At 49.6% G+C, this 24,430-nt stretch overlaps 1 protein-coding gene across 1 annotated transcript in view; it reads left to right on the top strand.

The window, feature by feature from the left end:
- Positions 1-24,430, top strand: part of IRAK2 (interleukin 1 receptor associated kinase 2) — a 58,712-nt gene that overhangs the window by 11,471 nt on the left and 22,811 nt on the right. Inside the window, exons 3-6 of the mRNA XM_008697893.2 lie at positions 14,358-14,504; positions 20,479-20,603; positions 22,492-22,686; positions 22,770-22,834. Coding sequence (XP_008696115.2) covers positions 14,358-14,504; positions 20,479-20,603; positions 22,492-22,686; positions 22,770-22,834 — 532 coding nt within the window. The remainder of the gene's footprint in view (positions 1-14,357; positions 14,505-20,478; positions 20,604-22,491; positions 22,687-22,769; positions 22,835-24,430) is intronic.

The following is a 24,430-nucleotide window of genomic DNA, read 5'->3' as shown; positions in this document are numbered from 1 at the left end:
CCCCCCCCCCCCCCCCCCCCCCCCCGCCTCAGCCCTGCTGATTAAATTTGCCGGAGGAAGAGAGACCGAAACTTGTTTCCACAGCCACAAATCCCCTGGCTGTTCTTCGAGGAGAGCCTGCTTGTTTGCTCCCACCGCGTTGTGTCCTCAGGCAGGACACTTAACCTTTCTGTATCTTGTTTTTTTCTTTGGTTAAAAAAAAAAAAATGCTATAAATCTCTGCCCCTTTGTGGAGGTGAACACGGCATATTCTGTACACGTGAAGCATTTTAAGTTTCTGGAGTCCAACTAGTCAAAGCCACTTTCCCTTCCCTAATCATAACATTAGTTAAATCTTATTTTTCATTAACTTGCGGAAGATTGTTTGGGAACTTGCTAGCTGCTTCCGGCAGTTTGAGGACCCAACTTCTGCCGACCACTTCTTAGAGGGCTTTAAGAACAGACTTGATAGGGGAGGGGCGTGGGAGGAAGGGGTAACTGGTGACGGGCATCAAGGAGGGCACATGATGGAATGAGCCCTGGCTGTTAAGTGCACTGATGAATCACTGAACTCTACCTCTGAAACTAATAATCCACTAGATGTTAATTAATTGATTTTAAATTAAAAAAAAAAAAAGAAGAGATTAGATAAAACCGTGGTTGAAAACCACACACACCAGACGTCCTCGATGTAAACTGGCTTCCTCGGAGACTTGTATGTCAGAGGCCTTCTGAACTGAAAGGTGGCGCGTGGGGTCCGCTGGGGGCCACACTGCGTCTGGTCTCTTGAAATCAAGTTCTGAGGGTGGCTGCTGGTGCAGTTGTGTAAAGAGCTGGGTCTGTGGATCTTGGTTCCTTCATATTTTCTTGGCCCTCATTGCCAAGACCACTGTTTGTCACACTCCTAACACTAAATGTTACAAGAATTAGAATAAATTAGCACAGAAGGCTTACTACCCCAGCCACCCATTCCTCTGGCAACTCTGTTTGCCAGGGTCAATCCCCCCCCCCCTTTTTAAATTATGTTCTGTTAGCCACTGTATAGTACGTCATTAGTTTTTGATGCAGCGTTCAGTGATTCATCAGTTGCATGTAACACCCAGTGCTCACTACAACACGTGCCCTCCTCAATACCCATCGCCAGGCTACCCCATCCCCCCACCCCGAAACCCTCAGTTTGGTTCCCAGAGTCCAGAATCTCTCATGGTCTGTCTCCCCCTCTGATTTCCTCCCCTTCTGTTTTCCCTCCCTTCCCCTATGGCCCTCCGTGCTATTGCTTATGTTCCACATAGAAGTGAAACCGGGTGATAATTGTCTTTCTCTCAACCGCTTTTTATTCTTTGAGCCGTTTCTCGGTACTCGTCTGTATTAACATTTCTGGCTCACTGCTGTCACTAAGGGCAGACAACAGTGACATTTTAAATAAGACAGACCTTTATTTCTCTCTCTGGTGATGGTCCAAGCTGCCCAGGGCTGAATGGGCAGCTTCATGGTATCAGGGATCAGGTTTTTTGTTTGTTTGTTTGTTTGTTTGTTTGTTTTTGTAATGCTCTGCTGTCTTGGATACCTCGCTGCCACTCACACCTGACATAACTACTCTGACCCTCTCACGCACCTTCCAGCTGTCACAAAGGGCTTGGAGGGCAAGTTGCACACCTAACTTGCCTTCCAAGCCATTGGCCAGGTCCTAGTCACGTGGCAGCACCCAGTTGCAGGGGAGGCTGGGAAATGTAATCTGTAGCTGGGAGGTTATGTGCACAACAAAATCTTCTTCTTCTTCATTTTTTTTTTTTAAAGATTTTATTTATTTATTTGACAGAGACAGCCAGTGAGAGAGGGAATACAAGCAGGGGGAGTGGGAGAGGAAGAAGCAGGCTCCCAGCGGAGGAGCCTGATGTGGGACTCGATCCCAGAACGCTAGGATCACGCCCTGAGCCGAAGGCAGACGCCTAACGACTGCGCCACCCAGGCGCCCCTCTTCTTCATTTTTTTTTAAAGATTTTATTTATTTATTTGACAGAGAGAAAGCAGGAGAGCACAAGCAGGGGGAGCAGCAGAGGGAGAGGGAGAAGCAGACTCCCCGCCGAGCAGGGAGCCCGATCCGGGGCTCTGTCCCAGGACCCTGGGATCGTGACCTAAGCCGGAGGCAGATGCTTAACCAACTGAGCCACCCAGGTGCCCTGCAATGAAAGTTTCTATTACTCTAGAGGAGGAGGGAATAAATATTGGAGGGACAGCAGTCTCTCTATAATTCTCCCCTTTGGGTCACCCAAATATCCATATGCAGCTGTCTTCTCACACCTAAAACACGCTCACCCTTTCCACAAGGGAGACAGGCCAGAGGTCCTAATCAGTTTCTTCCTTGAGCTCGAGGCCCAGGATCTGTGGGTGACCCTGTGCTTCAGGACCAGCTCCCCATGGTCCAGTACCTCTCCACCAAAGAGAAGTTATCTGCTACCCTCCCCCCAGCACACCCAGAACCCAGTGGTGGTATCTGAACAGGAAGCCACAATCAGAACTCTCCCATGTGAAACGAGAAACATGTTGTAGCCGCTCGTGGGTCGCAGTTGACAAGTCTGGCTGAGCAGGGGTTGTGAAGGTCCCTCCCGGGCAGGGGAGGAAGTTGTTGGCTTGATCCATAAACATCCCCTTGTGCTTTTCCGTAGATCAGGGATTCTCAAAGTGTGGTCCCCAGACTTCTAAGCATCAGCATCTCCTTGAACTCATTAGAGATGCAAATTCTTGGATCTCACCTCATCTGCTGATTCAGAAACTCCAGGGGTGGTGGGGTCCTGGGTCTGTGTTTTTACAAGTGGGGTGAGGGGTGGGAGCAGGCGTTGTGGGGGCTTCTCTGTTCATTGTTCTCCGTGGCCTCGTCTGAAGTAGGAGCTGAAGAGAGGCTGCCCTTACAGAGGGCTGCTCGGCTTCCACAGCCCACTTCCTGCTGGTCTGGGAAATGTAGTTTTTAGCCAGGCAGCCATATGTCTAGCTAAAACTTCTAGAATGTGGGAGGACAGGGGGACTGGGCATTTCTGCCATATCGCTATTATCTCTAAATAAGGTGCTTATATTGTCCTTTTCATATTTATTAATTTAAATATTATCCACTGACTTCCTAGAGGAGGATTCAGCTCATACACAACTCCTCTCCGTTTCTAGTACATTTATATCACGATTTTTAGTTCCTCTGTAGATTGCTGTTGCAATGTTTAATGAACATCCTTGCATTTCTGATTCTTTTTCCATTCAGCTCTAGGTAATGCCTATTGATTCTCCACTTTGTAAGAGGAAGTCGTCCATTCTCTTGCTCTTTTTTACCCCGTTCTTTCTACTTTCACCTCCCAGCTTTGGGTGAAGACCAGTTGTAAAGTAGTCCTCCATGGATGTTATCAGAGCTCCAGGCTCTGCTAAGCCCACAGGGAAGAGCTGGGTCTTGGATGAAGCCCTTATCTCTGGGTCATGACAGGAAGGGGAATGTCATCTGTGTGTCCTGGTTGACAGATGTCTTGCAATGGGGAAAGTACTGTGTGTATAAGGCATCTGCAGGGCGAATCATACTCTAGAGTAGCATTTCCCAAACCACGTGCCTCAGAAGAGTGCTCCAGCAAGATACGCCCCCTGCAAACAAAGAATTCATGAATAACTAAACTTGGAAAATCCTGTATGCTGTATCAGTGCCTCCTACCTTTGGAGACTCATAATGCAAACCATCGTATTAAGGCACTGATAAGTCCTGCAGCAAAGAGATCTATTTAGGCCAGTGTTTTCCATTTATATTTGACCATGGAACCCCTTTTCATTTGATGCCTATAAATAGTCCCACGGAACCAACACATTGTGGGAATCACTGCTCTAGTGAAATGGTGACCATGGTGAAATTGCTGGGCATTTCAAGGGAGCTTCGTGATGGAGAGACTGGGAGATCAGGGGCAGATTTTTATGGTCAGGTCAGCATTCAGCATCAAAAGAGTCTGACTCAAGGGGCCAGGGTAACCATCACCTTGGGGCTCAAAACATGAAGGTCCCACTTCCGAGAGGGACTTTTCCTGACTGCCGGACTTAGGAGGGGACTATGTGCCAGGCTCCAGAGCCTGAGTTCTAGCATCTTGGGCGCGTGGGAGTAGGAATCAAGGCAGAGGCCACAGTGTCGGCGCTGCGGCTCCCAGCCAAAGGCAGACCAGCTGTCATCGCTGCTGAACTCTAGAGCTGGTTAAATGCCACCATGCCAGGCCTGGGAGCTGAGCGTGCCGATGGCGAGGATCAGATGGCTCTAGGTCTGGAAGGCTGGAGACCAGGTGTGCCTGCGCTGGGAGCTATGACTCTGCCTCCTTCCTCCCCACAGCAAGTTAGGCGTATGGAAGCTGGGCCAGAGAGTCAATAATGAACTGAAGAACTATTTATCAAGTGCCTCCTTCTATGTGCTGGACACTAGGGACACAGCAGAAAAATACAGCCGGGGTCCTAGACCTCAGGGGGCCTGCAATCTAGTGGGGGAGACACATCCTGCCGGGAGGATGACACGGGGACCATAACCAACCACAGGGTGAGGTGGAAGAGGGCAGGATTTGCTCTCATCGAGGGACGCTTCCCTGAGGAAGCAAAGCCTGAGCCTCCACCAGGAGGACAAGTGAGACTAGTGAGTGAGGGACCATGCGATCATTTCTAGGCAGGGGGCACAGCACATGCAAAGGCCTGGAGGTGGGAAGGGGTGATGTTTGAGGACCGAAACAGAGGCCACCGGGGCCTCAGCAAGAGGACAGTGCAGTGGGCTGAGCCTGGGGAGAGGGCAGGGTGCAGGGTCAGGCCACCCAAGGCTTCGCAGGCCGTAGTCAAAAGGCTGCTGTCTCAGGGAGGAGAGGGAAGATTTTGGAGGGCTTGTGCCTGAGGTGGGCCACTGTTCTGCTGCTGTCTGCAGTAGGGGCCTGTGAGGTTCTGAGTAGGAGCGCAAGGAGCTTCTCGAATCTGAAGGGATTGGGAGGTGACCAGGGTTTTATCTTTCCTCCTGTGGCTACCACCATCCTGGGAGTTTTCTTTTGGCTTTTGCAGTTTCCACACAGTGTCATTTTGGTTGTGCAATCTTGATGTTTTCTAACTTTTGGTTTGGTGCCTCAGCCAGAGTCATTTCCTTCCTGGACCCGGGCTCTCACTGAATGGGGAATTTTTGGCTACCGCCTAAAGTGAAATGGAAGAGAATGATCTCCTTCTCTCCCCAAGAGCCTGAGCTGTTGCAAAAGGGCCGGACAGGGCTGGTGTGTTTGCTCTCTTGGAAGGCTTCCCAATATCTGCGCCTTTTCCAAGCTAGGGAACAACACATGGATCGGATTCAGGGCCACTGGAGAATTGCCCCGAAGGTGGCACTGTGTTTGGCCAAGACCGCCCAGGCCAGGAGTCCTCCTAACTGGTTCTAGTTATAACTTGTATTTAGCACCTAATATGTGCCAGGTAGACATTTTACCTCATAAATCTTTTTGTCCCCATTCTATAGATGTGGAAACTGAGGCTCAAAGATTAACTAACATGCCAAAAGCCACATTGCTAGTAAGTGTTGGGCCAGGGTGGGGACCCAAGTCTGCTTGATCCCCAACCCTACTGGGGTAGGTCACTAAATGGCATCAGGCCTCACTTTTCCCCTCTGAAAAATAGGTTCACATATTGCCCTGTCTATTATTCTCATAAACCAGGAAGCTGCAAAACATAAGAGATGGTGAGGTTTTTAAAAGTTAGTGGTGCGTGGCTCAGGACAGGTCACCTGACTTTCCTTCCACACATTAGTTACTCCGCTGGAACAGAGCAAGGCTTTAATCACTGTGGGGATTTGGGAATGAACAGAGCGCAGAGGCGATGCATCTAAATCAATCCCCAATTTTTTAGAGAGGGAAGGTGTGAGCTGGAATGAAAGGGACTGGCCCTTACTGAACCCGTGCTCCATGCTAAGCTAGTGTAACGGGGCTCCTCTGGGTTGCAAGTTTTGAACACATATCGAGATCATCCATTAACCAGGATAGGCAGGTTATGCTGCAGTCACAGACAGACCCTGAAGCCTTGTCGTTCAACACAACACACTGATATCTCGAAGTTCGGTGCTGCCTCCTGCGTTCTTGGAGCTGGCTCTGTCTTCTGGGACACATGGCTTCTGGGGTCAGTGTGGCTGGGGAAGAGGGGCCTCAAAGAGGCTCACTGGCTCTTCCTTGCTTCATCCAGAAAGTGATGGTAGCATGTCCACTTAAAACCGTTGGACAGAGCCAGTCATGTGGCCCCAGCTTAATTGCAAGGGAGGCTGGGTATGGGAGGGAGCAAAGGACTGTTTGGTAAGCAATGTCTCGCCTACGGGTGACTTCAGTTACTTGATGATAAGGTTGTACCTAACCATGGCCTGTGGGGTCTCACATCGTCTAACGCTTGCCCAGCTCTTTTGCCTCGTCTGTGCTACTTTCCTCTTCATTTGCAGCTCAGCCACTAGGGTCATCCTTCATCTGAGGAGATATACCAAGCTGTTTTCTGCCTCAGGACCTTTACATATGCTCTCCTTAGAATGCTGGTCCCTTCCCAACTCCCTTGCATCTTCCCATGGCTAATCCTTCTCGTTTGAGTCTGCTTAAATGGTATCTGCTCACAGAATCCTTCCCTGGCCACACCATGTAAGTCAGTCTGTCAGGTGCCCCTCCCTCTGTCGTTAGTTTTCACCAGAGAACTTCTCCCAGTTGATAATTAGCAATCTCTTATTTATCTAGCTTAATGTTGGGATCATGTCAGTTTTTATAATAGATGGCATCCCCAGTCCCTAATATTAATGAATGAATGAGGAAGGGTAAATCATTTTAGCAGCTGGTGGAGTACAGGTCCAATGGAGGACCAGAGATAGAACAATTAGGAAGGTCAATTAAGAGGTCATTCCCTCAGATTTGCCTAATTTTGTGTCTAGCTTGAATTGGGAGTTTTGAGGGGTGTGTGTGTGTGTGTGTGTGTGTGTATCGGTGTTGAACTTTGGATATCCAGGAGGGTCCAGTCCAGAGATTAAAAAGAAAAGGAAAAAAGAGGGCCCAGAAAGCTATGTTTGTCACTGATATGGCCAGCTGGCACCAGAGTTCTCTAGTTATGGCTGAGTCACTTATTTGTTCTAGAAGGATCCATTACAGCCTCATGAGTCACCTGAAGAGTAAGAATGCACATACAATTATTACATCACTGTTTATCCTGAGGGTGTGAAGGGAGGGAGGGATTTCCAGGTTGTGCTCACTGAGGAAAGACCTCATTGGCAGTTAGAGTCCCCTCTGCTCAAGTGTTTGGTGTCTGGGTTTGTCACAGCGCTTAGTGCCCCTGTGCAGCTGCGGCGGAGACCCCAGGCCTCTCTCCCAAGGGCTCAGCATGCATAAGCCTTTCAATCGAAGGAAGTGGGGTATAAAATAAGCAACATATGAAAAACTATTCTAGGTTTCGCTTGTTTCGAATATATAAAACGAAGGTATCAGTTGAACCTTTTCCCCTAAGCTGTTATCTGAATTAAATAGGCTGTGTCTAGGAGCGCCTGGCTGGCTCAGTTGGTAGAGCCTGTGACTCTTGATCTCAGGTTGTAAGCCCCATGTTGCATGTAGAGATTACTTGAAAATAAAATCTTAAAAAAAAATAGGTCATGTACTTAGTACGGAGCCTGAGCTAGGGTTGGGGGTGGTGGTGATAACCACAGTAAATGAGAATAATAGCTTAGCACTGTTGAGCGCTTGCTTATTTCATCCTCACGGCTACTCTGTGGGACTCAGGGTACGGTCCTCAACGTGTTTGTCACAGGAGACAGGACGGTTACCTGGCCAGTGAGCCCGGCCCTGACTGATGGGAAGCATGTGAAATGCTGTGAGCTCATCATTTGGCTCCCATGGCATAAGTGATTCTTGCTCATTAGACAGAGTGTGGGACATCCCGAAATACAGAGCAGAGAGAAAAGGAAATCAGGCCTGTCACCCACTGTGAACCGTGAAGGGGACACAGAGAAATGCTTTGGCTCTGGTATCTCTGTCCCCTGGTTCCTGAAATGCAACTCTCATCCCTCTGGAAAGTTCCTCTGGGGAACTTTTAAAAACATCCAGACTCCGTTTTAATTGTTCTGAGACACTATATGTCAACCTCTCACTGCTCACAGCCACTGAAACCCTTACTTCAACCACTGGCATCCCCTCCCCATCCCTGGGGGTCCCGGCAGAGGGAACCCCAAACTACCAGTCCTCCCGTGTGTGGCAAGGTTGGCTGCTGGTGGTACAGGCAGGCAGAAGCAGGTCCCACCTCTCCTCCTGCTGGGTTCCCGTATTACTTTGCCCCACAGCCACTGTGACTTTTGAGACCATGCCACTGCCTGCTGAGAGTCACAGTTTCCATTAGAGCATTTAACATGCTGACAGTAGCCATTCACCCCAAGTGCTTCCTTCACAGGCCCTAAGTTGGGCATCAGAGGTCCTTTCTGTGCTTTTTGGGTAGGGAGAGAGGGCAGAGGACGGCCATTTGCACAGTGTGTGCCCTGTCCCCGGCCTCAGGCTGGCCGCTTTACATACCTTGTCCCACTGAGTCCAGGGCAGTCCAAGGACGTAGGGGTTGTAATTACCCTGACCGCATAGATAGGCGCAAATGATGCTCACGCTTAAGGAATTTGCCCTCAGTACACGGGTGGGGATCGCAGAGGCTGGACCTGGAAACGGAGGGGGGCTTCCCACCCTTATGCTCGCTTCAACTCTTTGATCACAGTTTATAGTTTTGGATCTCATGATCTGCAGGATCACCTTGACGTGTGTAGAATCATGGGGGTTTTTTTGTTGCTGTTTTTTGGTTTTTTCGAGAATGTAATCTCAGGGGGAAAAAAGCACGAGGCTGCCCCAAGTAGGAGTGACGTCACCTAGCCTGCTGCCAGTCTCACCTTGGCAGACAGGAAACCTGTGGTGAGATTTAATTTTTGTGACAATCCTTTCTCACTAATGTTTTGGCTTCCTTTGCCCCATCCTGTCATCGATACTCTATTTTTACTTCAATAAGCACTTGGGTGTGGCAGCCTGAAAGAGTGGGCGTTGTATCTGCCCGGCTATCACAGGGGTTTCCAGAGGGAGAGGGAGAAGCAGGCTCCCCACTGAGCAGGAAGCCCGACACAGGGGGCTCAATCCTGGGACCCCGAGATCATGACCTGAGCTGAAGGCAGATGCTCAACCGACTGAGCCACCCAGGCGCCCCCTGTACCTCTATTTATAGTCAGCACCTCAAATACATCTGAAAACTCCCAGTATGCTGAGACAGGGGTTCCACAGGAAACTGAAATTTGTCATCACATTGTCACTGTGGGCCTGACGTGGGGCTCTGTCAGCTGACCTCTGTGGCACATGTGACCCTTGGAGGTTGACTAGGTGGGAGCGTGGGTGTCAGTCCGGAATGTGCTGGCAGGTAGGCCCTGCTGATGCCACAGAACAGTTCTCCCCTCCCCGTGTGGGGTCCCCCACACTGAGTGCTGACACGTGACCCCCATGCCAGCTGTAGGCCACTGCGTGTCACTGCGAAAGAACAAGAAAAACAAAGAGAAAAGCTGAACTATTCCTTAGGATGAAAACATAATGAAGCCTTTTATGTCCTGCATGGGTGGAGGCCCTAGCGGTCAGCCACAGATGGGCTGATGGCCTCAGTGTTCCTGCCAGATATGTCCTGACAGAGGGGCGAAGATTTGTGCAGAAAGAGAAATTCAAAAAAAGTCCCCAGCAATAGGACGCTGCCGCCGTAAGGTCAGGCCAGGATGTACCTCCCCAGCCCCTCGCATTTGAAGATGAAGAAACCAGGGCTCGGCCGGGCCTCAGACAGGGGAAGATGCTGGTGCTTCTGGGTTCCCAGACAGTTCAGGGTGCAGGTAGGACCTTCGGGAAGGCGGTGCCGCTGGGAGCATCTCCTCTGGTTGTGGCCTGGCCTCTGTGGGAAGTCGCAGTCTGAGGTCCCCTGCACCAGCAGGCCTGGCCCGGCCAGCGCGAGGGGACCTGGGGCCAGGCTGTAGCTGGCCTTGCCCAGAGGAGCGTCCTCTGCCCTCTGCCTCCTCCACAGATGTCTTGGGACAGCACTGAGGTGGGCCTTTGAAGAACACAAGATCCTCCCCTTGGGGTGGTTTGTGGACAGAGGGTGTTGGGAGAGGCCCCAGGCCAAAGAGGGGAGGGAGGGCAGGGAAGGTGAGGACTCTGAGTGACATGCGGTGGCCCCTTCTTCTTGAGGGCAGGGACACAGGGTTCACGTCCTACCCGCCTGGGAGCAGGTGGCTCTGTCCTCGCTGTACTCACCAATCCACATTCACAGCCGGTGCTCGCTTACCGTGTCATTTTGCACAAGGGCTATGGAATTAACGCAGTGGTGTCACACAAGGCACAGGCGTGTGACTCCATGGGCCCCACCTGCATGGCTGCTGCTGGGGAGGACACCCCCCCCCCCGAGGCTCTCAGTTTTGGCCAGAAGGGCCTCGGCCTGGGGTATGGGGTGGGGGCAGCTTGGCCCATGGACAAACTTCTGAGTGCCTGGGGACCCCAGATGGGAAGGAATAAAGCACGTGTTCTCCTGGGGGTCCCCGCTGTGGGTGTGCATCCAGCCCCAGCCTGCCCCACCTTCCTGCCTCAGTGCTCCTTTCTTGCACCTTCTTCCTCGGGTGGGTCCCTTACTTGCTACTTCCAGGGCTGTGGTGAGAGTACTTGCAGTGAAAATATCAAGAACACATCACAAACAGTGGATGGCAAAAACCAGAAGTGAGTCGGATCTGAACGTAGAGGTTACCAGCTTGCTAGTCTGGGTCAGATGGATTCCCCAGCGCAGATGGCGACTCCCTCAGGAGTAGGCTTGAGGCTTGGAAGACTCAGTTCTGGTCACTATTGTAGCTAGCCAGCTTGCTTCCTGATTTTTTTTTTTCTTAGGAAACATACTTGACTTTGCAACCAATGCATGGTCATTGTTGAAAAATTCTACGTTGCGAATAAATGGAAAGCCACCCACCCACCCACCCAACCTACCCCAAAATGTAAAATCATTGATAATCACATTACCCAGAAATAATCACTGTTCACATTTCGTATATGTTCTTCACCTTCTTTTTCTCTTTGTACACAGATGTCTTCTATACTTTTACACATATTTTATAGAAAACTGGTTACATAGTCTGTAAACTCTGTTGTCACTCAGTGGCATATTAATACCTTTCCGTGTCAATGGATAGACACATACATCTTTGTAGTTGCTATTAAAGTGAATTAAAAAAAACGCCCACACAAGTTAAAAAACTTAAATGAGGGGCACCTGGGTGGCTCAGTTGGTTAAGCGTCTCCCTTCAGGTCGGTCATGATCCCAGGGTCCTGGGATCAAGTCCCGGACCGGGCTCCTTGCTCAACAGGAAGTCTGCTTCTCCCTCTGCCTGCTACTCCTCCTGCTTGTGCTCTCTCTCTGACAAATAAATAAATAAAATCTTAAAAAATAAAACAAACCTTAAATGAGCGGTCACATTTCTAGAGTCAGAAAGTAGAATGGTGGGTGCCAGGGACTGTGGGGGACGGGACGGGAAGTTGGTTTTTAATGGGGACAGAGCTCAGTTTGGGAAAGTGAAAAGGAGGTGGATGGCGGTGATGGTTATACAACAGTGTGAATGGACGTAATGCCACTGAACCGTGGACTTAAAGATGGCATAGGCAGTAAATTTTATGTCATGTGTATTTTACCACAATAAAAAACATATATAATAAAAAATTTGAAAACAGTGTGAATGATTCAGAGTTGTGTAAAATGAGAACTGAAAGACTCCCATCCTACCCTCCTTACACTCAATATGTGGGCTGTTGAAGAGATAACCATTACTTAAAAAATCTAATAGCACGACCATGAAGTTCCGTGTTTGGAGCTAAGCAGGTCATACACATTGTGTCCCTTAGTCCTCACGAAAGGGGTGTGAGGTCAACAGAGCTGAGAGGTGGGGGAGCTGGTTTCCATCCCAGAGCCTGAACTCTGAACAGCTCAGCCGTGCTGCTACTTCTTTTTTTTAAGATTTTATTTTTAGGGGTGCCTGGGTGGCTCGGTGGGTTGGGCATCTGCCCTTGGCTCAGGTCATCATCCTGGAGTCCTGGGATTGAGCCCGGCATCAGACTCCCTGCTCAGTGGGGAGCCTGCTTCTCCCTCTGCCCCTCCCCACCACACTGCTTGTGCGCTCTCTCTCACTCTTTCTCTCAAATAAATAAATAAATAAATAAAATCTTAAAAAAAAAGATTTTATTTTTAAGGAAGCTCTATACCCAATTTGGGGCTCAAACTCACCACCCCAAGATCAAGAGGCACACACTCCACCAACTGAGCCCGCCGGGCGGCCCTGCTAACTTCTTCCGTAAGATAATTTTATTTAAGAGATAATAATGTTAAGTCATTGTCGGGAAAGGAGAAGGTCACCCATCATCCACCACTCCGCCTCCTTACTACTTCTGTGCATTCCCTGTAGCCTTTCTTCCCATGTTCCCACCCTTTTCTCCTGCTTTGTGCAGGCAGCCATGGGGTGGTGCCAGCTGCAGAGGGGACTGGGGGGCTGGGGGGGCACAACAGTGGTGTCTACTTATGCTGAGCAAGTCCAGCGGGGGCAGTGAAACCAGCCCTAGGTTTGAATCTTATCAGTTGTTTGGGGACAAATCATTTCACCTATCTAACCCTCAATGTGCTTAAAAATAAAATACAGACAATTCTGTTAGCCGCCAGAGATTGTCGTGAAAATCAGCCTGTCTGGTTCCACACACGCATAGTGCCATGCATTGTTAGGCATTATTGTTCTAGTTGCAAAGCTTAGGTTTGAAAAGCTTGGCCCCTTGGTAACAATCGGTTTTGTTTAGAGAGAGAGACACAGTTTACCTGTCAGTGGAATTGGTACTGGAGGGACACCCAAAGGCTGGAGACGTTTCGTCCTCACCCCACCTGATATATGTGCGAGCAAGTCAGGGGCTTTCCCCGGGGTTCTCAAATACGGGTTTCAAATATGGGTCTGCCCCAGACCACCAGAGGGTGAAGGGCCTTGAGTGCAGGGCTGTAGACTTTGGGTTTGGTCTGGAAGGTAATGGGGAGATACAGGGACTTGGGAGAAGAGTGTGTATTCACCTGGACAGTGGGAAGTCATAAAGGCTTTAAACAGGGAAGTGACAAGGCAAGACTTGTATTTTAGCGAGATGTGGCCTGGGGAGGGCTCTGGGGGCTGCCCCAGCTGGAGGGGGCTGCCGGCCTGGGGAGCCGATTCCAGAACAGTGGTGGAGGAGGCGAGAGGAAGCTGTGTCACAGCGTGCATACAGGCTCCGAGAAGCTGGTCGGGAGCTGGTGTAGATATGCCCTCACGGCACGTTTGGGGTTTCCCACCTTGGTGTAAAGGGGAAGGGATTCCTCTCAAGAACCAGGGAGCCTCCACCCAGGCTTCTTCGGCCAGTCCTGCCTGCCTGGGCCATGTGATCTTTGGCAAACCACTTAACCTGCTCAGGCCTCAGTTTCCTCATTTCTAATGGGGACGAGATGGAAGCAGCTTGTGAGATTTGAAGGACGCACAGCTAGGTCTGGCACGCTGGGCACTCAGTTGGCATAGGGGCTTCTTTGCAGGGTCCCCGTCTGTAAGATGCGGAAGGATGCACGTGATTCCGTGCTTGTAGAAGGGGAAGCTGTAGGACTGCCAGACTTTTGTATTTAGGGGCTCCACTAGGGACTTGGTGGAGTAAATATCTGAACTTCCTCACATGTTCAGGGACATGTATAGTCTACAAAGCCCTTTCACGTCTATGTTCCCATTACCTTCCTCTTAATAGCCCCGGGAGGTAGGCACGCAGATACTGTCATTATTACCCTCTCCGTTTTGTTTTATTTTTTTAAAGATTATTTATTTATTTATTTGAGATAGGGAGAGCAAGAGTGAGTGAGCGAGCGAGAGAGAGCATGAGTGGGGGGACGGGGGGAAGGGGCAGAGGGAGGGGGAGAAGAAGACTCCCTGCTGAGCGGGGAGCCCAATGTGGGACTCGATCCCAGGACGCTGAAGGCAGACGCTTTACCGACTGAACTATGCAGGTGCCCCAACCCTCTCCAGTTTATAGCTGAAAACGGGCTCAGAGGATAGTGTCTTGCCTAAGGTCACACTGCTGGTAGGATTGGAAGCCAGTTTTGTGTGACTCGATGTCAGAGCTGGACTGATCACAGGATATTGTCCTGTCCCCCTACTACATACATGGGGCGGCCGAGGCCAGGAGGGAAAGAACTCACGAGGCCACAGTGAATTCGAGGCGGAGCCAGGAATAGAGCCCAGGTCTCTGACTTGTACACCCTGCCTCTTGATGGCTACCCCACTTCACTGAGTAATAGTGACTTTCTTTCTTTCTACCTCGTTTCAGGGAAACCAGTTCCTGAAATCAAGTCTTCTTTGCTAGACTTCCCGGATGCTGCGAAGCCAGGAAGGCCATTGGCAGCTTCTGTAAGAAGCACTGAAGATGAACAGGAAAAGGGGCCGTCCGTGAGGCCAGCCGCCTTTCCAGGCCCAGGTATTTTAAATTAAATTTATTTTTTTAAAAAATTTTATTTATTTGTCAGAGAGAGAGAGAGCACAAGCAGGGGAAGGAGAAGGCAGAGGGAGAAGCAGGCTCCCTGCTGAGCAAGGAGCCCGATGTGGGGCTCCATCCCAGGACCCCTGGATTGTGACCTGAGCCAAAGGTAGACACTTAACCGACTGAGCCACCCAGGTGTCTCTAAATTTACTTTTTTAATTTAGAGGAAATGTATTTAAGGAAATGTTTTATCTATCAGCATATTCAGCTCAGCATATAGTAGCAAAAAAATTGGAAACGACAAAGGGGTTGGTAAAATTCAGGGCAGTCGGAACAATACAATACCGTTAAAAATGACGCGGCTGTGTGTATGTGCACGGAAACATGCTCACAATATATTGAATTTTAAAAAGCCAAGAAAAAGTCAGATACCAACAGAATATATACCACATATTATCATTTTTATAGAAAGAAAACAGCTGTGTAATTGAGGGCTGTCTGTGTGCCAGACACCATTCTAAGCACGTCAGAGATGCCACCTTATGTAATCCTCAGTCAGCTGTACAAGTTAGGTGTGGCGATTATCCCCATTTTACAGATGAGGAGACCGAAGCATGGAGAGGTTACACAGCCCGCTAAGGTCATGCGCTCTGGGACCCAGGTATTTTCCCTGTGGTTTCCTGAGCCCCAAGCATGGGCTGGTCCTGCTGCCGGCTCCAGGCTGGGACTGCTGTCCTCTCTGTTTGTTCTGCACGGGCCCATAGCCGGGCTGGGGTCTGGCCCTCTCAGCTGCGCAGTGGGGCACTGACAGATGCTGCCTGCCCACCTCCCCACCTTCCTGTCCTCTACCGGGCACACATCTGCTGCTTTGTTCTATAGCGCCTAAGGTGCTGAAAGGAGAAGCGATTTGCTCAAGGTCACGCAAGTAGGGAGTAGCATCTGAGCAGTGCGGTTAAATGCCTCTGTCCCTAACAGCACACACACTGCTATCCCCGAGCCTTTCAGACCACTTCAGATCTGTCTCCATCCCTTGTGCCCAGGGAAGGGCTCAGGGACAGTGTGCCAAATGATGGAAGGACTCAGCCTGTAGATGGCTTCCCTGGGGCGGTGTTGGGCGCAGGGGAAGGGGGGGCAATTATTCACACTATTCACACCCCCGGGTCCATTCTTACCACCTCTCCCCGGGGGCCTGGCCTCCCTCCTGCCCTCCTGTAGGCTCCCGAGTGGTGAGCTGAAGGTCCCAAGCCCAAGAAATCTCAGTTCATTGGTGGTGTTCCTGAAGCCAGGGTCAGCATTGGCCTAGAGGAGCGTGCCTGGGTTTTTGCATTAGACAAACCTGTATTTGAATCCCACCTTTCAGTTTCTAGCAGGAGAATTACTTAGCTTCTCTGTTCCTCAGTTTCTTTATCTAAAAAAGCAGGCACAGGGGTGCCTGGGTAGCTCAGTTGGTTGAGCAACTGACACTTGATTTCAGGGAGTTGTGATCTTGGGGTGGTGAGATCGAGTCCCACGTCGGACTCCGCACTCGGTGTGGAGTCTGCTTGAGATTGTCTCTCTTCCTCTCCCTCTGGCCCTCTCCCCACTCACACACATGGGCACTCTCTCTCTCAATGAATAAATAAAATCTTAAAAAAAAAAATAAAAAAGCAGGCACGCTAATGAAAGCCTATGTCAGCATGTTGTAGTAAGGAATCAGACTTCTCAGTGTTGCTACCGTTAGGTGCTCATTAAATGTTAGTTAATATTAGCAGTGTTCCAGACACCCCAGATAGGCTGAAGCTGGGAATATAATTCTAGGCCCGGGAGTCTGAACTGTTAACTGTAGCTACAGATAAAAACAAACAAGACAACGGCAGAACTTTGATCAGCAGTTAAAGATAAGGGGAAGTGGTCCTACAGCAAATGCGACACTGGTCGATGGCCAAAGGGAAGAATCCTAATAAAGCAGGGAAATTCTAGGGGAACACTGGCCCAGATGGAGAAGGTGATAGGGGTCACAGCTTCTGGTTCTCCTTATCTAGCCTACCACAGAGACCGGCCTCCTCTGGGGAGGGCTTTGCCCTGTTCCCTTTCCTGAATGGCCCTTGGGAGCACATGTGTCCCAGCAACACAGTCTACAGACAGAGGAAGGAAGCTGGTTGTCTATCTTTGCCCAAACTGGAAACAATCATTAATTTAATCTAATAACCCAAACCCTGTCTTCTCTTGGGAAAACCCTAAGGTTCCACTGGGGCCCAGAGTTCAAGCTGACTGATTATCTTGTTGGAGTGGAAAATGCGGAGGTTGGACCGGGGGCGGGGGTGGGGGGGACAGAGACAGGTGGCGGCAACTTGACCTGCCGTGTGTAGGAGCTTCTGCGCCATGGTGTTGCCCTGACGACCCAGGGACATGGGGGCTCTCGTTGCTCCCCCTGGACAGTGGGGGAAGGATGCATAACCTCACGGCTGAGAAACCCCACGGTGGGACCAGGATCCAGCACAGGCCGGTTGCCTCAGAACCCACACGGTAACGCCTGCATGTCGTGACTCTCTTGTGGGTGGGAAGGAAATGGGAAAGAGACAGGGAGGAGGAAAATGTGTGAGCAGCTCATTAAGGAGATCCCCACAGCCGGACTTCAGAGAGGAGGGCTTTAGTAGCCGAGGTAACCGTCACAGAGCCGTAGCTCCGGGAGAGGCCGTCGGGCTGTCAGAATCTCTTATTCTGCGTGTAGTTCTACCAGCTTTGGGACTCCCTTCATGCTTTGTAACTGTCATTTCGTTTATTTAGTCTGGACGAGAACTCTACAAGGAATGGGCTTTTATTGCTCTGTATGCATTTGAGACAGCTCAAAGAAATGGAGGACAGGTCACCCAAGTTCAAATCTTAGCAGTGAGAGAGCCAGGACTCGAGCCCATTTCTCTGTGATACCGACAGAGGAGATGGAGAAGCGGAGCGGCAGCTTCGCGGGCGGCCCCGGGGCAGGATGCAGAAAACCACCAAGCAGGTGCAGCACCTCCCCAGTGGGCTTTACTCACGCCTTCAGCTGTGCAGCTCGGCAGCGCGGGATTCAGTGTATTCTGCTTGGGAAAGCAGGCGTTCCAGAAAGATCTCCGTAGGAAGTGTTTTTTTAGTAAAAGGTTTGGCACGTGGAGGGAGAGTGCTTGGGAAAGGACATGTGTGAGGATGAATGTCTTCCCCGACCCAGGACTTCCACCAAGCATTTACAAAGCAAGTCTAGTTCTTATCTGATTTGTTAGCTCTGCGGCCTTGGCTCAAATCCCATTCCTTTCCCCCCAGAACCACAGGGATAAAGAGGCACTCCTTCAACGAGTAGCCCTCATATGTCACAAAAGCAGACTTCGGTGACCACCCTCCCAACCCAGGAGGCCCAGGACAGCCCTCAGGCGAACCCCAGGCATCAAGCCAGACCAGAGAGTCTTGGTTTATGTGAGGCCAGCACTGGCCTACGAGTCACTGGGCAAATGGAGAGGGTGAGGGACCGTCTGTGCAGTGAGAACACTGCCCCGAGGCCAGCTCTGGGTTGGGCCAGGATAGGGCAGAACTTGAGGGAGGAGGCAGGAGGGAAATGGAGCGGCCTGGAGCAGTGGTCCCCAGGGCATGGAGCCTGGCTCCCGTGGTACGAGAGAGCATGGATGTTGGAAAAGATGTATACCTCATGCACAAAAAACTGGGGATTTCAAGGCTAAATACATAATGTGTGAATTAACGTGGATTGAAAGCAAAATATGAAGTCACTCACAGTGTGGTGGCACAGAGACACAGCCAACAGTTAGGAGATGGATGAACGTGACCACTGTTTGGGGACCCAGGCCACGGGTACTGAGCTGAGGCCAAGAGAAGGCAGGGCATGCTAAGAGACAGCAGTGGCAGGGAGCCTCTCTGCAAGGCAGGGTCCCTGGGCCCACCGGCAGAGGCCTGTATTGGCCGAGGTCACCTGAGAAGCAGGAGGATTTTCACGGAACAAAGGCCTGAGAGAAAATGGGGAAGGAGCTGGGTAAAGCTGGAGGAGGCTTAGGGCCTAGCAGAAGGAGAGAGGGTGGGAAGGTTGGGTGGGAGTGTCTAAGGCAGGCTCACCTGGTGTCTTTAGGGAGATCAGGGCCCTGGGTCTCCCCTTCTTCTCCCCACCACACTCAGTCATGGGGGAGCAGCCCCTGGGAAGCCTGGGCAGATGTGTGGATAGGTTTGAGAGAGTGGTGGGGCTCTCAGTCAGCTGTCTAGAGGTCTAGAACAGTGGACTCAGGGAGAAAGGCTTAGGGCATCCCTCCTCTTGGGCTGCATTAGGTGAGCTTTATTTTATCACCTGCCTGGGTTTTAATAGTTTAGTAAGCCCGATTCTAGCTTTATCATGGTGCTATTTTCAGTCTTCTGAATTAAAAATTTTTTTATGGCCAAAGTTCCATATTAATCACTAATCTCCTGATGTTATAAGCCAGAAATATCTGAAACAGGTGGATTGGGCCAGCAACCTTGGGGCAAAGCCAGGTTCCCTTGGATGCCCGGCGCCCCGTTACTCAGAGGCCATCCCAGCCATGGGGCCACCTGGGTGTTTCCAGATGGTGACAGCTGAAGCTTCTGGCTTCTGGCCGAGGCCTGCTCCTGTGTGGATCGGCCACCACAGCTCATCCGTCTCATCGCTGGCTTGCACCCGCTGTAATGCACCCGACTCTAGACTGCCTTGGTAGGGTGCAGGTTAATCTTTTTCTGGTGCCCCATGAAGGAATGTCACCTCTTTAATCTGGCTTTTACAGGACCCCAAACTACTCTTCAAGCCTTCTCTCTTCTGAATTTTCTTCATTCACTAAGGGATTAAGAGCACGGACTTCAGGGGCGCCTGGGTGGCTCAGTCGGTTAAGTGGCCAAGTCTTGATCTCAGCTCAGGTCTTGATCTCAGTGCCGTGAGTTCAAGCCCTGCGTTGGGCTCCACGCCCTGCGTTGGGTGCTCTGCATGGAGCCCACTTAAGGAAAAAAAAAAAAAGAGCATGGACTCCAGAGCCACTGGCTATGTGCCCTTGGAAAGGTTACTTCACCTCTCTCTGCCTCAGTTTCACCATCTGTAAAGAGGCCATGGTAATGGTACCTATCTCCTAGGATTGTCGTTTGGGTTAAGTGACTTAAGAAAGTGACTCATTGGGGCGCCTGGGTGGCACAGCGGTTGGGCGTCTGCCTTCGGCTCAGGGCGTGATCCCGGCGATCTGGGATCGAGCCCCACATCAGGCTCTTCTGCTATGAGCCTGCTTCTTCCTCTCCCACTCCCCCTGCTTGTGTTCCCTCTCTCGCTGGCTGTCTCTATCTCTGTCGAATAAATAAATAAAATCTTTAAAAAAAAAAAAAAAAAAGAAAGTGACTCATTTAGAGCAGTGCCTCGTTTGACATCAGTGTTTGCTAGCTAAGTGTGCCTGGAGTGCTTTCAGCATGCCCGGGCTCACCTGCTCTCATACCTCCACACAGCCTGTCCCTCTCCCTCAGTGCCCTCTACCCACTTTTTGAAATCCTCTGTGAAACCCTCCTTGGCCTTCCAACCTGCCTTGGTGAACTCTCTGCTGCCTTTGTCCTTGGAGCCTGGTTATTGCCATTGCTGCTGCAATGGAGTTTTCTGGAAGGTGGGCTCCATAGCTCATCACCTCTGTGTCCTTCATTGCTCCTTGTGAGGGAGGTGGGCCTGCGTAGGGCTTGGAAGTCACAGGATCTCCATCTGAAGCCTGGCTCTGCCACTTACTGGCAGTGTGGCCCTGGGCCAGTAGCCACCTCCAATGCCTCCATTTCTCTCCCTGTGCAATGGGAATCGTATATAGAACCAACCCATGGGGCCGTCGCAGAGCTTCACTGACGTAGCTGGTGAGGAGCGTGTAGGCTGGCACCTGGGGGTGTCAGGAAATAGCAGATGTCATTAGTGACAAAAAGTGTTTGTGGAATGAAAGAGAAAGTGGTGTGGGACCTGGTTGAGAACCCCTCCTGTCTTCCTCCTTTTCAGGGCACAGCCAGACCCATGGTCCCTCCTTCCCAGGACCTGCTCCAGCAAGAGCCAACGTCTCGCCTCCTTCCACAGATGCCCCTCATTCCTTAAAAACCAACTTTCCTGTTTCATCTGATTCAAAGGTAAATCTCCCACCCACACCCCCACCCCTAGCTTATGGCCCTTGCTCAAAAATGCGGTGTACTGGGGCTCCTGCCTGGCTCCGTCATTAGAGCTTGCAGCTCTTGATCTCGGGGTCATGAGTTCGAGCCCTACGTTGGGTCTGTTGGGTATAGAGATGAATGAACTTGGAAAAAAAAAAAGTAATGTATTGGGACCAGTGTGGGGGCTTGGGGTTAGGGGGATAGGGAGAAAAGAGACTCGTGGAATTACTCCAAGCTTCTAAGACTAAATGCAGGCTGTCAGTGTGGCTGGGGCCTGGGGGCCTGGGGTTGGGGGGACTGGAGAGGGTGCATTTTGCATGAATACATGTTTTAATGAGCTTTTCCATTCTTTGTGCTTAAATGAGAGCTGAAGGGCACCTGGGTGGCTCAGTCATTAAGTGCGTCTGCCTTCGGCTCAGGGCATGATCCCAGAGTCCTGGGATTGAGCCCCACATCGGGCTCCCTGCTCCACTGGGAGCCTGCTTCTTCCTCTCCCACTCCGTCTGCTTGTGTTCCCTCTCTCGCTGGCTGTCAAATAAATAAATAAAATCTTAAAAAAAAAAAAAAAGAGAGAGCTGATACATGGCATCTTTCTCCCCCCAAAATATATTGGTTACATTTATACTAAGTCGTTTGCTTACAAGCCACCTCTCTTCTAAGCTTTTGTCCACCTGATACATGTCCGAGTTATCCTGAATTTTCAATGACTTGGGTCCAGGGCCACATATGACTTTTGGGTCTTAGGCACTTTTGCTTTTGTGGGCCTTTTCTTTCCTTCATTAAAAAAAAAAATCAAAGATTCTATTTTACAATTGGCACAAAGATGAACCTAATCCAAGCTGGATTAAAAATAAAAACATTTTCTGTGATTCTAAAAGTTCATTCTTGTTCTTCTGGTTTTAAAAGAAATCAAAACGTTTTTGTGGGCCTCTAAAAGTGTGCTGGGCAGGGTGCCTGGTGGAAAAGCCAATGCTACATGGGTCTGGTTAATAAGACTGTTCTATAAAGGAGATGGGCACTTAAGCATGGTTTGTTGTGGGTTTTTTTTAAATAATTAATAATTTTCAAAGACAATTTAATAATTGGTAGAATGATCACGGTATAATGTTAAGTAAAAACACCAGAAGTCAAAACTATGTGTATGGCATGATCCCAATTTTAAAAATAAATCCCATGTATCTAATTTACAAGAAATACTTTAAACTTTAATAGCAGTTCAGTGGATAATGGGATCGTGGATGTTTCTTTTTCCCTCTAATTTTCTAAAACTGTCTGTAAGAGCATAGATAGCTTTAAAAAAAGTTAAACTTCTGTGCACCTATTTTTAAGAAGGCACGTGACTGAAGCAGAGCTGCTTTTCATAGGCTCACACAGAATTGCGTTTGGTTATGTGAACCTCGATCCTAATTCCCAGCGTGTTTACCATGTATAGGACCAGGGGCACCAATTCAGCATTTGACCAGATGTGTGACCTCACCTTAGCTCTCTGACTTCCTTGGTTCTCACTTTTGTAAACTAGCGAAAAAGGCAGAAAAAAAATCCCAGCCATGTGCCAGGAATATTCACATTTTAGTTAATCTTCAGGATTACCCTCCAGAGTACTCTTGCTAAATCTTCATTTTTGCTGCTGAGGAAATTAAGGCTCAGAGAGGTTAAGTTACTTACCCAAGGTCACAGAGCCAGTTAGAGGCAGAGCTGGGATTTGAGCTGGCCCTAGCCACGTCCTAAAAAGGACTACTTCTCCTCACTGGACAAGATGAACTCCTCCACCCTTCAGCTTTGATCTAAGGTTCCCTGAGGGAGTAGGAAAAAATATTTTCCGTGTTAGTTCCATATTGATCTCCAACTCTTCTCTCTCCTTTCCCAGGACTTTAGCACCTCCATTCCACAGCAGGAAACACTTGTGAGCCGGGCTGAAGACAGCCTTTTCTGGAGCGAGGCAGATGTGGTCCAGGCAACTGATAACTTCAACCAAAACCACAAAATCAGTGAGGGGGCCTTTGCTGACATCTACAAAGGGCAAAGGCATGGCACGCCATTCGTCTTCAAGAAGCTCAGAGAGGCGAGCACTTCTTGGTTTCTAGTAAGGAGTGGAAGCTGTATGGGTGAGGCTGGATTTTCATGTTTCATTGTCTTTTCCCACAGGTGGCCTACTCAGGTCCAGGATCAGTTGAAAAGTTCTTCCAGGCGGAGGTACAAATTTGTCATAGGTAAGCCTCCCCTTTGGAAAATACTTTGCTCAATAACGATGACAGCTAACCTATATGTAGTGCTTCCGGTGTGCCAGGCATGTCTGTGCTCCCTATGTAAACATTTTCATTCAATCCTCACAAGAAACTTGTCACATAGCTCCTGTTACCAGCATTATGTTGCACATGGGCAAATTGAGGCTCAGAAGGGTTAAGTGTCTTGTCCAAGATCGCACAGCCAGTAAGTGGCGGAGCTGGAATTTGAACCTAGGTTGGTCTGGCTTCATACTCTATGCGTTTTCTACGAAGCAACTACATGCATAGATTAGAACTATCAAAGAACTTTTGCTCTTTTGGCCCAGCTCCTTCCTTCCAGGGTGGAAGGAATCTGTTTCTATCCTATTTATTTGAGATGAACAGAGACTTACTGTTTTTCACTCTAATGGCAAATCCATCTTCAAGCAGTATTGCTCCGGAGCAGAAGTTGGCCAGTGGTGCCCGCGGGCGAGATCTGGCCGTGCTGTGTGTGTGGTCTGATGGCCAAGCATGGGTTCTCCATGGTAATCACAAGAGGAAGAACATTTCATGATACGTGAAAAGTATACGAAATTCAGATTTCGGTGTGCATAATAAAGTTTTATTGGAATACAGCCACACTCACTTAATTCTGTCTTCTCTACGGCTGTTCTCGTGAGAAGTGTACGGTTGAGTGGTCACAGCAGAGACTGTACTGGCCCACAAAGTCTAAAATATTTACTAGCTAGCTCTTTGCAGAGAAATTTTTAAAAAGATTTATTTATTTATTTTGAGAGAGAGAGAGGAGGGGGAGGGAGAGAGAGTGGAGGAAGAGGGAGAGAGAGTCCCAAGCCGACTCTGCGCTGAGTGAGATCACTACCCGAGCCGAAACCTAGAGTCTGACATTCAACTCACTTCGCCACCCAGGCACCCCGACAGAGAAATTTTGAGCCATAAAGTCCTGAGCAATAAAGACCTTCAAAAGTCATCTTCAAACCTGCTCATTTTACAGATGGGGAAACAGAGGCTGAGAAGGGAAGTGAGCCTGCCTGTGCCAGAGCTGGCGGGGGACTGGGAAAGAGAACGGGAAGGACCTGGGGAGACTTGTTCTGGCTCTGCTGTGACTGACTGATGAATTTAACAAAGGCGTATTGGGCACCTGTCAGGCGTTGGACGCCAGCTGTCATTCAACCTTGGCAAGTCGCTCTCTGGGTTTACTCTGCCAGCATGCAGCCTCGGGCGACAAATGCATGATTATTGTGGAGTATCTTAAGAAATAAAGAAAATCATAAATAAGAAAGTAGAAATCACCTGTTTTCTATAGCACCCATAAGTAACTACTCCTGTGTTAGTATTTTGATATATTTTCTTTAATCTTTTCTCTATTCATACCTGTGCATGAATAAACACATATATTTAATAAAAAATGAAAGTGTAATTTCCCTTTCCATTTTGGCAAAGGGCCTTCCGGGAGTCGGCAGACACCCCCATTCATTGATTGGGCAAATGTGAGTGAGTTGCCAAGGTCTTTTTTGGCTCTAGGAAGAATACAGAGCCCCTGCCTTGGGAATGGTTATGGTCCAGAAGGGATTGAGTGTAAAT

Source organism: Ursus maritimus, unplaced genomic scaffold (genome assembly GCF_017311325.1).
Source record: "Ursus maritimus isolate PB19 unplaced genomic scaffold, ASM1731132v1 scaffold_14, whole genome shotgun sequence".
NCBI classification, from domain to species: domain Eukaryota; kingdom Metazoa; phylum Chordata; class Mammalia; order Carnivora; family Ursidae; genus Ursus; species Ursus maritimus.
This window is presented reverse-complemented; position numbering and strand designations above follow the sequence as displayed.